General features: G+C 39.8%; 1 protein-coding gene across 1 annotated transcript in view; it reads right to left on the bottom strand.

Moving 5' to 3' along the window:
- Nucleotides 1-16,978, bottom strand: part of LOC128935316 (probable acyl-CoA dehydrogenase 6) — an 80,547-nt gene that overhangs the window by 59,106 nt on the left and 4,463 nt on the right. Inside the window, exon 2 of the mRNA XM_054273563.1 lies at nucleotides 9,212-9,332. Coding sequence (XP_054129538.1) covers nucleotides 9,212-9,332 — 121 coding nt within the window. The remainder of the gene's footprint in view (nucleotides 1-9,211; nucleotides 9,333-16,978) is intronic.

Here is a 16,978-nt window from a genome sequence, read left to right as displayed (position 1 = left end):
TACATGTTTTATGTTTCAGACACCTAACTAAACTGCTTGAAAAATATCTTTAGGGAAAGTCCAGTTCATTATCTTCTGCTGTTTTTCCAGTTTCCAAACAGAAAATGGATATTTTTCCCTCCCTTCCCTAATCAGGCAGGCAGCACCAGAGAATCTGTGCAATAGCGAGATTCTGATCCATCTCTAAGATGATACTCTGAAATCCCTGGAGCTGCTTATGGGTTATACAATACAGTGGCTTTACAGGCCAGGCCAATTCTTGCACAATCAGTTTGCAGAAGCATGTTCAGTGGGCACCTCCAAAACTCAGGATTCCTTCAGTTTTAAATGTACCATCCAGCAGAACTTACAGCATCTTTCATGTGCATTAAAGATCTGCTGGAGACTTTAAACTGATGATGAAGCAAACTTTTCAAAGACCAAAATACTCATCCATCTTCTAGGAAAGAAGAAACTGGATTCTCTGTAGAAAGAAATAAATGCAAAAATGGAATAAAGTGAAATTAGTGCCCTGAAAATAGTTACAAAGTTCTACCGGAAGGAGCAAAACATTTCCTGTCAAAATGAGTTGTATGTAAAGAATTTTACTCCTGGTGTTTGTTTCCTCTTGTATTCTCCTCTTTCCACATCCTCTTTTGGGGCTATGGGATCTGATGACACAGTTTCAACCTGGGCAGAGACAGAGGATGGCATTCCCAACATTGTGTTGGGAAGGACATGGGTTTAAAATGTAGGAAACCCTTTATTCTTGAGAGAATCGAGTTTATCTGGGCATCTCATTAGTGTGGTGCCAGGGAGTCCAAGTGAGACCTGTCCAAAGGTAACAAGCGCATAATTGTTTCCTTCATAGGTCCAGCAGCCCACAGGTTTTACAGGAACAACCAGAAGGTACAGCTTACACAACCTTTCCTATGCAGAAGCATGTAAAAGAATAATACAATCCACAAAGAGGTCAGAGGATGCATCATGATCGGCTCAAACACCCCCCAGAATACAAAGATGCCAAAATCTCTTCTTAAATGCAGCACTGCTACAAGTATCAGCTGCTATAATTATTTTATTTTAATAATGCAGAATCCAATGTGCAAAATATTAATTAGTGTAAGGCTTTAGAAACAAATAAATAGAAATTTTACATGGTTCCTTTTTGTTCTTCCAAACAACCCCAAGCACAGTGTCACTCTCCCCCAACAAAACTGTCCTCCCTCAATGGTGCAAAAGGATCTGGTTAAAACCAAAAGAAAAAACAGCTTCAGTGTGATTTTTTTTTTTAATCATGTGCCAAGTATGACAGCAGCCTTGTGCACAGGAAGCATCTGGACACACTGGAAAGAATTTCCTGACCAGCTTAGAGTGACAAACTCAACTAACAGCTCTTTCAAACCAGCTACAGAAGAGCAAGTTGCTCCCATGCTATCGCTCTTGGGGAAAAAAAAATAAAAGGGGGGGGGGGGGGGGAATGGGAGGGGAAAGAGCCTCTAATTATTCTACCTAAAACAATCAAACAACCAAAGACCAAAAAGCCCGTAAATGGATTCAGAGGCCTTTTTCATTACTTTTTCGCAAAATATTTTTATTGCCTTCAGTCCTTTCAAAGTCAGTTAAAATAGAAGAAGTAGCAAATAGAGTTTGTTTGGGAAGTTACACAAGGACCCACCAGAATCCTCTCAAGAGGGAAAAAAACAACAAGAAAGAGATGCGGCTCAGTGGGAAACACAAGTAGATAGAGGTGGTTGAAAACAACTGGTAAGATTTAGAAAATAAATATGGATAGTAGTAAAAAACACGTTCACAACCATTCCAACATACAAAGATGGAGAAAAATACAAAAATTAACTTGGCAGTGCTGGGTTAATGGTTGGACTTGATGATCTAAGAGGTCTTTTCCAAACTTTATGATTCTCTGACTAATTAAAGGCTTCCTTTCTTGGGCTGTGGACGGATCCTGAACAAGTTGTAATACGTATTGTGAATGTTTTTGCCAGGCTCAGACTCCAGCACACGGAGCAGTGCTAGATGTGCTATTCAGGGGGGAGTTGGTGAGGCCACAGGGTACAAGAAGCTGTGCAATGGTGCATTCACCTGCTAAGTCAGCAGCTGAGGATCAGAAATACAATTACTCTCCCTGCAGTAACTGTGGATGATGCCACCATCTGTATATTTATTTAACATTCTCTGTATTCCTGTTAAACTTTGCTCCTTGTGTTTTCCATGAAATGAGTTTCACCGGTTATACATAATGTAAAAAGGAAAAAAAAAATTCCTTTCAGAAAGATTATTACTCACAGATCTTCTGCTCTGCTGAGACCCCTGTTCTTGAATAATAAAACAACGGTGAGAACAGTCCCATTCATTTCCTCTGACACACAGTATAGGAAGCAGAAGAAATGCTGCCTAAAGTCACCTTCAAAGAATTTTAAAGCATTCAATGATGCCACAAAAAACTCCAATACTTTCTCCTGTGGTACACATCCATGGAAATTTTTCATTAATCCTATCTTTGTTCCTCCTTTCAGGTGTACAAGTGAAGCTGATTTGTAAATGGTTGAGGCTCTGGGCAGGTGCCCATTTTCTGCCAGTTCTCAGGCTCAAGGGGAGTACAGAGGTCGTGCTGTTCCAAAGGTCCCACGCAAGAAGTTCCTGCCCTCCTCCAGAGCCATGCCACGTTCCTGGCTCCTGCTGCCCAGCACTGAAGGTATCTCCCAGGGCAGGCAAGACCACAGAGCAGGTTTGTTGTCTTATGGAAAATTGTAGCTACTGCACTAGAGATAACAGGAATCAGCAATTCTAGGCCACCCAGGAAAGGCACAAAGAGAACAAACAGACACATTCTTCAGGAAATATACAGTCCTGCAAGAAGTACTTTGTTTATCACAAATGGCCACCCATGCCTATTCTTAAGAAAAAAAACAAAGGGAAAAAAAACCAGAAAAGAAACCTGACACTGAGACCTTACTTCAAAACTTTTTCTATAAAACAGAAAACTTAAATTAAATTTCAGTGTATGTACAACTCTGGTGATTGGAAGAACACTGTCTCTCACAGTTGGTCCACACTTCATATGTGTACTGACATGTAAGCATAAGAGATGCATTTATACTTTCAGAAAGCTATTAAATTATGCCATTTATGTATATGACAGATGTCAAGAATCTTGAGGCTGGGAAAAGACAGTTATGTGTAAATTAGACATATTTGTAATACCCAGGTTGTTTCAGTATAACTTCATTCATTGGCCAAGCTTTGTTCAAGAGACAGTCTTGCTATTTGAGTTACAGAAATAAAGAATAAGCAAGACGCCTCTAATAAAAACTTCCTGAAGTTTTGATTAGCGTTCCTGTCTTACTTGATAATGTCTCAATCCCTATATTCTTTTCAGGCATTATATTATTTCATATTTCTTTAATATATTCAACTGTTCTCTTTAGTGTACATTCTTCTCTTATTCACAACTATAAAATCAAGAACATCAGGTTTTTATCAGATATATCTCTTTGAAAATCCCCAAGCCCAACAATTTCCTACAAAACTAGAGGGAAGTCAAGCACAACAGAGGACAGACTCTCCTGCACAACCCAGAGTAGAACAGGGACAGAACAGGGACAGAACAGGGACAGAACAGTGGCAGCTGCTTGTAACAGTTTCATCTCAGATTCTAAGTGCTTCAAGTCAGATTCAAGACACCACGTGGGTCTGACAGTTTGTGCAAAGCCTGTGATTCACAGAAGGGAATTTGGCATGGCAGGTCTGCTGTGAGAGAAATGTGTGTCAAGAGCTCAAGCATTAATTGCATATACATAACTGAGTATTTGCTACCAGTAAGATGCTTCTAACTTTCTCCAGGAAAGGGACATTTTAAATTTCCTTCTGAATATAATTTTGACATAGCCTGTACACATACCAGATTTCAGAAACTCCTACATCTGACCCCTAAGGCATTGTTATTAGCACACCTGAACAGCATGAAGTACTGCTGTGTTCTGCATTACAAGCCACAAGTGTGAGGATTTGCCTTATCTGAAGCACAAAAGCAGAATCCCAGGAACTAATCTGATCCCTCTATCAACAACACATTTAAAGGAAGATTATCTCTTCTGCAAAGACTGGGTGTCCTTGAGTAAGTCAGTTCTCTGCTGGCTGCTATTGATAGCTGAACAAGCTATTCCCAGAGGTAACACTGCATTTCCCAACCAGCCATGAAGAAAAGAAACACAACCATTTCCCAAGTCAGATTCACAGTTAAAGAAAAACCAAAGGTGAACTCAAGTCTCATTTCTCTGTCTGATCAGAAATACCTGATGATCTCTGAATTGTAGCAAACTGTCCCCACCTTACCATTTTCAACTGAATTTCATAATGCGCTTGCAAGATACTAGATGGGACTTGAATAGTCAACATTTCACAATAGTGGAGGAGGGGAAAAAAGTCTCAACTACACAAAACTCAGGTGTATATACACATACAAACCCCTGTTTTCCTGAGATTTCAATCCAATCCACTGAATTAGAAGGTCCAATAAGCATCTGAAATTTCTTACACTTATCTGATCAAGGTCTCCAAACCCCTGCCACACATCACGATTTTCGTCATCAAATTGATTCAAACAAAGCAGTGACTGATTTGGTCTACTGCTTTTTGAAGGCCTATCAAAATTATTTCTTGATTGCAAAACAGGTATAGATTATAGCTGGTAAACACTTGAAAGTGTTGATTTATTGGTTCATTGGTGTCTGAAAGCATGGCCCAAAGGCTTCCCTTGCAAACCTTTAGAGTGCAACTCCTATTTATTAATGATTATTGCACTCTTTTGTAAGTGGGATAAAGATCAAGCAGTCGATTCAGCTGACTAAAATCTACTAAACCAAGAACAAGCACTGTAGCTGGTCCACTACTGACATACAGGAACAGTTTGGGGTAAACCAATTCACTTCTGACAAATATATCCCTCCTAATTCTATCCACAGAAGTACCTGAACACCTTCCATTTACTTTCTAAGTTACCACTGAATCCTGTTTTACCTGAACTACTAAATCCCTTTCTAGTTATTGCTCCTCCCAGGTCCTTCTATGCTCATTCTGTGTAACAACAAGGCTTAGTATTACAGAAAGGGAAAAAAATAACCCCATACATTTTTCCAAGTGATTCTCCATGCCCAAACTCTCACAAGGTCTCATTTTACCAGATAAATGCATACTTGCAAAGAAAACAACAGAATTAACCTTAGAGGATAGTATAGATCTATAATCCCTCCCCACATACAACACAGAGACACTTGTAATAAACAGACTTTCTGAAGGAAAGTTATCATTTTCCAATTGCAGTGCAATCATACACTTGAAACATTATTTTTGTTTTATTAGATGCTTCTCTGTCTGATGCGACAAGAAGGTAATGATTATTACTTTCTCCAGTCCCAAATCTGGCATTTGTCCCAGCAGCAGAGGAAGGGGACAGACAGTGTAGAACTATACTTTCCCATCCATGTGCAAATCCTACCACAGTGACTTAATTTTCCTGAAATATACAAGAACATATTTTCTATGTTCACTTCTAGGTGTCTGACAATAATAAATGAAGGCTACTATTTGGACAAACTTGTCATAATTATTTCTAGATGCTAACGCATTCCACTAAATATTCCTACAGTACCGCCAGTGTAAACACTAATGAAACACCCAGGGCAGGCATCATTATCACTCATGTTTCACAGTGATGCCATGTGAATATGCAGGAGAGCAAACATTGCCCTCCCACAAACCCTTCTCTCCCATCCTTTACAGGATTCCTGTGCTTTTACATCAGCTGATAAAACAACTTTTAATCATCTGCATTGGCATACGCAGGCACACAGTACATTTTGAGCCTGCATTTTTGGCAATACATCCTAAAATTTAGCAACAGCCAAGGCTTTGATTCATAGGCCATAAGATCACAAATAACCACACAGATACTTTCCACTTTTAATCCAATATCACATCTAATCTGCACATAGAACAGTTCAAAGAATATGTCTTGCTCACTTCCCTTAGCAAAACAGACAATGGCAAACTACCAAGACTGGTTAAATATTTCTGCTGCCTGCCCTAACATTCTCTGCCCTTAGTTTTGGGACTGGCAGTAGCTCAAAAACTCATAATTTTATCGTTTATGAAGAAATACACAGTAAATATAAATGAAAAATAATAAATATATAGGGATGCTGGTTTTTTCTTCTAAATCCTGAGTGAAGTAAATTTATGCACATTTTGCATACAGCAAAAATACACTTTTTATGCATAAATGATATTCACTTTTAACCATGTATTTTACTACTAGGAAGAATCTTGCAATGTAACAGAAAACAAACTTTTTCCTCAGGAAAACTAACATATGCACTATTTTTGAGTCATGTAAAGAATACCAGACCAGAGAAATTGTTCGAAGAGAAGACTCCTTCTCTGGCAGAGAACTGACCAGACAGTAAATTAAATCTACTGATGATCTTAAAAATTCTCCAATTATGGGTGCATGTCTGAGCTTTGCCCACAGTGTTTACATGACCTCCAATGAACATCCTGAACTACAGCCAATATTCACTACAACCAACTACTGCATAAACAACTGTGAAAAAATATACAGGAAAAGCTTTTTCAAGTTTGTAGCCTGCAACTGCATACAGTGGGAATTGATAGAGCTTTTGCAATACAAATAGTGCCTCAAATCAATTCTCCACACAGAGAAAGTTTCCAGTGATAAAGGACACAGGTAAGGCATGTACTTTTAAAAACCTGACTCCCATGAAGCAGCTCATTGTTCATAAAGGGAATGGTGTTTACACAGGAAAAAGACTACTTTCAACAAATCTGAAATCCAACAGATGTTTCCTTCCATCTAAGCAAAACAAGTTTGTGATCCATTTCTGCCCAATCAGAAAGCTTCAAAATTATTTCTGCAGGGAAAAAAACCCTCCATACTTGACAGAATGATCTTGGAAAACAAATTCAATATAACTTGTATTTCAAAATAGCAACTATTACTAAAGTGAATTAACTTTAAAAAAATAATCAGTGCTCTTTAAAGAGAATGTCTTATGATCTGGATTTGAAGAGACACAACATGATAATTTTGGTTTGTGAAAGAGAAAGTAGGGCAGACTGTTAACTCACAAGTGCTCTGCATTGCAATTGCTCTCCTCAAATCAATTTGCCCTCACTTCTTCTCCTGCAACACCCCTCCAAAGCTCCTTCCAGCTCTTGGTTTCTTCAAATTTCATAAGACTTCTCTTTCTCTGCAAACAGCAACTACATAACAGAAGTGGCTGAGCAGAGTATAAAAGTGGATCTTTTAATTCTATTTTACAGTATACACTAATCATACAGCAAGTCTAAGGACTGTGTAGAAGTGTAGAAGACAAAGAATTTCAGGCTTTGCCAAAGTTGTGCAGTTACATACACTGTGCTGTTACACATCTTTGACTTACCATCAGGAGAAAGTTTCAGGACTTTCAAGATGTACCTGGTGGCATTACACCATTACAGAGCAAAGCTGGATCTGGTGATATCCTGTTGCACAACTGAATGCTGCAAAGACAGCAGCTTCCAAGGAGTTTGTGCACTTTCTGTGCCAAACAATACTGAACTGAGATGGATTACAGGTTGCTGAGGATTTTATCAATTTTTTATACCTTTTATAAAACGTAGCTGCAGAGGTCAAATAAATTATATTAACAGCTAGATGCAAACATTAAAGCCAAAGTTAAAATAGTCTTAAACATGAGTATGACAAGTGTAATAAGTGCATGCAACTCTCTGTGCCACCTGTACCTTCACGAGTCCCTTCTTCACTGGATTTTACTCCAGTTATTTCTTGTCCAGATATTTTGTGAGTGTTATACAAAGTTCTCACCTCTGTATTGTTGTATGTGCAGCACCTTCAGCACTGAGGTTGCTAAACCCAGCTGAAGCCTTTGCATGCCCTGAGATGAATATAAGAAGGCAGAACTGAAATCTGCCAGCCATGCAATGCACCATTATTACACCAAACACGAATATCAGCAATGCAAAGGAGACCCACTGAGATGCAATTCAAATCTGCCTATCAAACAATTATGGCAGAAAGTAGAAGCGGTTTTCTCTCTCCCCCAGTAATCCTATTTGTCCTTTAAATAGATCTTAAGCATAATCTTGAACTGTCAGCATTTCTGTATAGAAATACCAGCTCAGACCTAATTGGATTTGTCAGACAACCGCAGCCCAACAGCTCTCTGAGATCTAACAGCTGAACAGCTGTGGGAAAAGCTTCCACATTATAACATAAGAATTTGAGTTCATTTCAAGAGGGAATATTTCCTCTGAAATTAAGTGATAAAAAGACACAATTTGTTGCACAGAACCCTGTGCCTTAGCAATATCATGATGTGGTGTAGCATAGCCGAGATTATGTGAGCTACCCCATAGAGAAAATTATCTGCAGTTAACTGTTAAACACTTTGGGCTGCTCTGAATGCAGGAAAATGGGATAAAGAAAATCACCGAGAATTGTGACTTGAACATGTAACAGAAGCATTTGAAAAGAAAACAAGTATATATTATATCACATATTAAAGAAATAGATAGCAGAATATGTATCTTAGCTGAAGAGCAGAAATACCTCCTATTCCTCTGGACTTTTTGTGTCACCGACATATATAAACATACACACAAAAACCTGCTCTCTGTATCTTCAGCCTCCTGTTCTGTTCAGGCTTCTGTGGGATGGAATAATGCATTTTAAAGACAATCTGGGGATAATGGCCAAAAGGCCACACTATCCTCATCCTTTGAAGGGATGGAGAGGTTGCATGTTAAGGCAGTACAATAAGCCAGATCTTAAAATGCTTCCAATGCCTACAAATTGTGGTTTCTTTAATGAAGATCTGGATTATTTCATACCTATCTGGATGCAGAAGAAAAGTTCTTATACAGATTTTATGTTGAAAATTGAAGTGATGTTCATTCCCCTAATTTTAAAATAATAGTCATACAGGTTTTAACATTTGCGTTTAGAAGAATATCAACTAAAGTATGCAACAATGTTATTTTGTGTATTTGCAGAGTTAGTAACTCTGTATGTGACTGAGGAACATAAGCAAACTTTGCACTGAATTCCAACCCATGCTTTGACCTGGGGCAAAAGTGAATTAATCTTTTGGGTCTATCATTATTAATAGTCAGGAGTTACACACTCACTTACCTGTTGGTTTATCCACACCAAGGAATCCAGCCTGTCCCAGGATTTTAAACACTTTATGTGCTGGGAACTGTCCTTCTTCTTCCCACTTATCCACAAAGGGATTAATCTCCTTGTCAATGATCTAGATTTGGAAAAAAAAAATTGCACAAATTATAAACACATAGGCATCCTGCACAAAAACTTTTGACTACTTTCACATAAAAACTGCAATTCAAGAAGAAAAAGAAGAAACAATATATTGAGAAAAGCCCACTAATTTCCTTACTTCCTGATGGATATCCTTATTTTCCACTCACCCACAGCTATTACAACAAATGTAATCAGGCAAATGTAAATAATTATTTTAACAATTACTACTAGAACAGGCCATCAGGGCAAATTTAAACCTGTCCAAGGTCCACGAAAATGGATCATTTGTTACCTTTTTGGGTACAGTTTCTAGAAAGTGACAGGAAAGGAAATCTGGATTATCCTCAAAATAACCTTGGCTAAAAAGGTTGATCTGTTCTTGATGACCATATACATTTCCAAGACAGTCAAGTAGAAGAGAATAATTTCCTCTCTGTTTGCCTGAAACACTCTCCAGGAAGTTGGTGCTGTTCGGAGCATGTCTGTATTTAGACTTCCCCACAAGTCTGACAGAACATGTACTGGAAAAGTATGACCTTCTTCCAGAATTGATAATATTCCAAATCTAGTCCCTGAGCAGCTCTTGTCTGTGCTACTGCTAGGGGTGCACACCTTCCAAAAGTCAGTGTCCTGAGCTGCCTGACTACAGTCCTTACACTGTTCAGGCTGCAGTGCTCCCTTCCCTTCCCTTCCCTTTGCAAGCAAAACACATCTGCAGTTCAGCAACACCTTCAGGTTTCAGGGCACAAGAGCTGGATGTTTCACTCCACAAAGTCCCAGATTTCCATGGCCATGGGAAAGGAGCAAAGTGGGCAGCCTGCAGGTGTGCTCTTGCTGCCCATCATGAGGCAGCTGGGTTGTGCCCACCTCCACCCAGCTCTGCAGCCCAAAGCAGGCCTTGGCACAGGCTGCTCCTGCCATGCAGCCAAGGGCACCACACACCTCGGTCAGCCTCACAAGGGGGTCCAAATAGGAAACATCCTCCCCCCAAACTAAACCCTACCAAAACAAACACCAGTTCCCAAGAGAAAGGTAATGCCTTTAACCTGGGACAATGATTTAACTACTATGCTGTTTCGTGAAGAGAGAATTTGTTATTTCAAGAATTTACTCCTCTTAGTCTTCTTTCCCCACTAAATAAACAAGTCCTGTGGTGCTAACTATTTCTTGAGCTGGAAATAGAATCCTCTCCCTCCATGACTGCTGTGTTCTTGAGACCCTGCGAAACCTTCTTCCAAACTATGTATTTATTGCACATTCTTTGGAGAATTTCAACCCATATATGGCTGTTTTCTATCTTCCAGCTGGCCACAGAAATAAGCATACTTGAATGCTGGTAATAACAGGAAAATCACTTTTTCACTTCTCTTACCAAATTCTGAGAAATTCGTATACTGAATGTTCAACTCATTCAGTAATTATCATCTCTCTCTCACTGTTATATTGATTAACACAGGCCTAATGATCAGTAGTAAAACAATACTTGGCAGAACCCTATCTAGGAGAGCTCACATTTCTCTTCAGTATTACCATGTCCCATATGCTCAGACCCTAAGATGCTGACCCTCTGTGTTGAAGGTGGTTACACCTTTTTGGCTGTTGTCTGGTAATGCTCATTGGACTGAAACACCCAGGGAAAGAGCATACAAAAAGTTATTCAAGTATTTTGATGGATCTTGGCAAAAATATGTGGTGAATATGCTACCATAGTTTTGTTTGTTGTAGCTGGTACTGGGCCAAGTTTTTTTGTAGCCTACATACAAAGCTACCTTTGAAGTTAAGCACATTCTCAATGACTAAGCCATAATTTCTGCAGGTTTGCTCCTGTGCCTTTGAGCAAAATTCAAGTTGCTTAACAGAACTGATTTATTACCAGGTGAGTTTGCCGCATTGAGTAAAACAAGATCTTCCTTGCATGATACAATAAAACCCCCAAAGACAACCTCGTTGCATAAACCATAAATTGTGTATTTTTTAAATCAAAGTCTGGATATTGATAGCCACAGTTTCTTCTTAGCTACTGGACCATTCACTGTGGTTTTATGGAACACCTTTCCTTGTACAACCTCATAAAAACATAAGCCAAATTCCTGAAGAACTACAGTACTCCTCAACTGGCTGGTGCTTCAGCACTGATTACTGGGTTTTGTCATCCCTTCCTAGAAAAGCTAACTGAAACAAGGAGAGGTATTTTTAAAGAGTCAAGCCAGCAGCGACAGAATGATCACAAAATTAAATGTTTAAAACCTTGCTGCAGACAGGTCAAATAACGCTTTGTACTTTAACCATCTGATTTGTCCCCTCCTTTGGCTTTAGCTATTTCCTCACATTTGTGCCCTCAGAAAAATACTTTACACTTGAACTTCAGGCAAATATTATGTAGGGATCTTAACTTAAACCCTAAGGTATCCATGCAGTGTTTGGCAATGGCACAGAAGCAATCTTTCAGCAGTATGTGAGCATCTGTTCTGCTTATTTATATGTGTTTTATCATGAGAAACGTGGAAATCATGGTGCCAGCATTTAGACTTCCATCGCCAGGATACCAACTATAACAAGATCTAAAACTTTCAACAGTAGAAATATTTAGCGCAGCATACTACAGATGTCATCTGACAGATATTGCCAGCCACAAAAGAAATCTTTCCACCTGATCTAGCTGGCCAAATCTCAATGGCATTTGGGATGTAAAGTTGATTAAGGAGCCATATAACTATCTCACCTGCTGAAGTACCAGTATACCACAACAAAAAATGTTCTTTTCCTGACAGCAAGGGCACAGTAAATCTTATGTGAACTGTGTGTTGGAACAGTCTGTATGGAACTGGTGTTTTTCTCAGGCTACTTCATCTGAACAATAAAGATGCAAACCTAAAGGACCAGGCTCCGGAGGCAGCCTTGGTTTAGCCTGCATCCCAGCATGAGCTCAGGCTGCTCTCTGGGGAGCCTCCAAAAATGCCCTCAGGGCTCTTATCAGCTGTGAATTATTAAAAACACTCTGGATACTTGCCAGAGTGGAAATGGATCAAGCCAACAAATTTACTCCATGTTGAATGATGGTATGAAAAATAAGTGTTTTCATTAGAAACTGTCTTGACAAAGTTTTGTGAAAACAGCACCTGTAGCTTCCTGCCCAGGTCTGGGGAAATGCCATGGCAGGGTTGGAGAGGGGACAGAGACATAAATTCAGATTTTTTTAGAAACAGGTAATTTTAGTTTTTCTTCAGAAAAAAGCAATTAAAATATCTCCCCAAATCACTGCCACAGTTTTGACTATTTTCCACTGAAACTTGGTATGTTATCTAAATGAGAAAAGTAACAAAAATATATGATGCTGATGCTCAGTATTTTTGCCGATATTGTAGTTGTATCAGCAACTACCCAGAAACATTAGAAATGCCATTTAATTTTGAATTCTAAAATAAATGCATTCTACAACAGTAGAAACTGTACCTTAATTAATTTGGGTACTGAGAGAATGTACAGATGACTTCTACAGCAATTAAAGATTATTTTTCATTATTCACCAGCATGTTTACCTCCTATCATGCAATTCAGAAATTAAAGACCACACCAGTTCTACACACAATACCTCTTCTAAGTACCCCTTGTAAGACTGCACAATGTACAGTTTCAGCACAGTATTAGCAAGATGATGAATTTTGAAACAAGAAACTGAATTCTTAAAAAATTACACAAATTTTTACTACAGCTTCCTGTGAGTTACACCTCAGCTGAGATTAGACTAGTTTATTAGAGAAGCAAGAGAAAATGTCTAAGAGAAAGGTATTTTGGATTAAGAAGATTAAATGGAGTTTATGGAGCCAGGATTAGATTAGACGTTAGGAAGAAATTCTTTACTCAGAGGATGGTAAAACATTGGAACAGATTGCCCAGAGAAGTTGTGGATGCCTTGTCCCTGGAAGAGTTCAAGGTCAGCTTGAAAGGGGCCTTGAGAAAGCTGATCTGGTGTCCAACATCCCTGCCCAGAGCAGGGGGGCTGCAAGTAGATTTTTTTAAGGTCCTATCCAACCCAAACCATTCTATGATTCTATGCTTTTATGACATAACTGTTCCATATTATGTTAGGAGCAGAATTTTTTCCCATTTAAATCAAGCTACAGTAATTGAACTTAGCTCTATTGATATAATAACCAAACATGACATAGTTAATAGGATCTTTAATGTAAAAAGCAAATAAATAAACAACAAACCACTAATGACAGTTCTTGAGTGGTTATACCTAGATATTAGTGCAACAATGACTCAAACAAGAGGTAATAGACCAGAGATTTCTTTGCTTTCTATATCACCAATAAATAAAGCAAAAAATTAATGGCCTTCAAAACTCCATTTTCCCTTCAGTTTTAATCAAAACCACAAGGAGTAATGACTGCACTGTGAGACAACTCAGCATTGTAGCAACACTGTGTTGAGGTCAAGGTAGTACTTTAGAAAGATGCTAAGGCAAAAAAAAAACCAAAAAAAAAAAACCAAAGCTGAGGTGGGCAAACCCATGGGCCACACATTGGTGCTACCAAAGCTGGACTCCAAAACCCAGCCCCGGGGTGCAAGGCAGCCAGGACCCCACTGGTGAGCTCCTGACTGGCCACACGTGCAGCCTGTTCAGGTCTTCTCAGCTGCTGCACAGGAAGACCTAGGGAAGGTTTTTCCATGATGATATGGGGTTGAAATGAAAAAGTTCAATTTAAAACTAGACATCCATTTCATGACCCTGTGAAAAACATGCGGGAAAAAAAAGTCCTCAGTTCAAAGAGCAGCTGCCCACTTCCCACATGTTGATCTCCATCTTGGTTCCCCCAAGGCATGCATCCCAAGCACATCTGAATGAGTTTCTCAGAATATATTACTCATTTCTTCTCACTCCAGGGCTTGGAGGTCACAGCCCTCCTTGACTCTCTCAAGACTCTTCCAACATCCTTAATAAAGTTTGATGGACAATCCTTTCCCAGTAATACTCTTCAGAAAGGTAGGGAAAGGCCACAGGGAAGGAGACTGACGTGTGGAAACATATTAAGGACAGAGCTAGGGAGAATACAGGCGCATGAGAGAAGCAGGTCAGCTCCTTGTAGCTGCTCCCTACTAGAGAGGCTATGGAGAGACTGAGCTTCTGCCATGGCAGCTCACTGATGAGCACACAGTAGGCCAATCCACGTCCTGCATTTGTGATGTCCCTCCAGCGCTGGCAGGATAGATGGCAGTGCTGTGCTCCCACCCCCATGACACATGCTAGGAGACCCTAGCAGAAGCCAGGAGCTGCCCCTGTGCCTGGATCACCCAGCGTGGTGGTGGAGAGCCTGGCCTGACAGGCTCAGTGCTGCGGCAGAAGAGGCAATCATTCAGTCTGCCATGACATCGGGTGCAGAAGCAGAGGCAGTATGTGACTTAAAACACCACAACAGGCTAAAAATAACCCCATTAAACAAATAAGATTTAACCACACAGCAGCCAGAAAATGTTCCCTGCAGTGCTAACCTTGCCTGCTCACACAAAGTTATTTAGTGCACTTTCTTCTGGCAAGCAAAATCCTTCATTACAGGCTTGCCTGTGGTCTGCAGCAATCTAGAGAGCAAAGCTGCAGCCTACTGCTTCCTCTTTCAGGATGCACCACCAGCACAGGGCAAAGGTCTTCAGGAAGTTTTGCAGGACTGTTTTCTGGAGATTGTTTTCTTTGTGGTTGGGTTATTTGGGGGGTTGTTTGGGGTGTTGGTTTTTTTTGTTGTTGTTGTTTTTGGGGATTTTTAAATACTAACTGAAACAAGGGGGATAGCCCTCAATCCTCCTATAAAAACATGAGTTGTTACTATTAGTTAGGAGCTCACCTAGGAGATCTAGGTAAAATATAACTCATTGCTATGAAGGGGTCATGTCCAGATAGCAAATGTCCCAGATGCTGCTGAAACACTTCTCTGCCTCACAGACAAGTCTCCTCTTGCCCACAATATAGAAGATTTGGCATTTGCATACAATATGCATCTCTTACTCAATATTCCCAGCTGGCTACCCCGCCAAATATATCATGTGACACACCTGGGCAAATGATCAGCTACAAGAATTGTCAATGAAAAATTTGCCCTATTTGCATATGGGATTTGAGGCTGAGCCTCAATCATGACATGGAAACTTCTGTACCCTGAGCTGTCATCAGACTGTTTCTGGAAACAAGCCAAGAAAACATCTTCCATGATGATATGGGGTTGAACTGAAAAAGTTCAGTTTAAAAGTAGACATCCATTTTGTGGCTCTGTGAAAAACGTGAAAAAACATCCTAGACGTAGAATTTCCTCATAATTAAAATAAAGAACAAAAACGAAGTAATTTTGACTAGACTTTTTCAAACATTTTATTTCCCCCTCTTTTCATACATGTTATATGCAGAAACCAATGGTTGTACTTGGTGCCTGCAGGACAAGGTGTAGCCCACAGAGAGAAAAGAACCTACTGAATATATCACTGAGAAGACAAAAAAAGTGGGTTTCTCCAATGCTGCTGCACAGAGCTGTGGCCAGAACTGACCTTCCAGAGAAGATTCCAACAGATTTTAAACCAATATAGTAGGCTTATATAAAGAAAAAACTCAGAAAATTTTCCTAATAGCTGGAAAATATAAGGCTTAAATGGGAAATACATGCAGTTAAAGCTGATTAATCAGAGCACAACGATTCATTTTTGTACCTTCAATTAAGCTGTGCCACAGGCAACAAAGTATTCTGCAATCTGCTACCGCACTGGGCACCAAAGACTGCAGTGACCACCAAATACGGCAACAAACAGTTACTAAAGGAAATTTTCCCTTTCTCAGAGGGAAAAATTAGTGGAGGGGGAAACCCTATAATGTAAGAGCTGGCAGTTTCTCATTGTGTAATAAAGCATACCTGCCCTCATCTATTTTTACAAAATCTGATTTTCCATGGGAAAAAGCACGCACTTTATAAGTATTCTGCAATTGTGCCTGGTCTATTCATTTGTCAGTATCTAGACATGTTTCTGTTTAAATCATTGTGTTTCTTCCTTTTCACTGCAATGCAGTTCCTTGCAATAAACCTAATAGGTAAAGCAAGGCTGATTACTGGTTCAGAAATTTGAATACTGATTATCTTTTGGTCCCATACATCTGACTACACTTTTTACTTCAGGAAACCAAAAAATCCAAACCCTGAATCAACTAAAAAGTTTTTGCCAACACTTACTGAAATACTAAAATGCTAAAAGTTCACCAAGGAGTGCAGAAGCATGTCCTGCCCTCCACCCCATGCAGCTGCTGGCACATCTGGGGGCCCCATTCCTGAGGCAGAGAGGGCACACATCATCACCATGCTAAGAAAATGAAAGGTTCAGCCCCCTACCCTGGAGCTGAGCCCTGCTCAACCATTTCCTGAGGAATGAGAGGCTAGAAGGCAGCTCCAGCTGGGAAGGAACACACATGATCCCAGCCAACACCCCGTCCTTATGTCATTTTTCCAAAGACAGTTGCAGAGACGAATCCCTCCTGTGCAGACCTGAGTGTCTTGGCAGTCCCTGCACGCTCACAAATACACCCCTTTCAACTGCCCTATCCAAGAGTATGGGAGAAAAGGAGGATCCCAAAATTTGTAAAAAACCGAGTGCTGAGGGCAC

This window comes from Melozone crissalis, unplaced genomic scaffold, assembly GCF_028551555.1.
Source record: "Melozone crissalis strain CALT ecotype California unplaced genomic scaffold, PUWL_Pcris_2 ptg000016l_1, whole genome shotgun sequence".
In the NCBI taxonomy this organism is placed as follows: Eukaryota; Metazoa; Chordata; class Aves; order Passeriformes; family Passerellidae; genus Melozone; species Melozone crissalis.
Note: the sequence above shows the minus strand (reverse complement) of the source record. Positions and strands in the feature narration are given on the sequence as shown.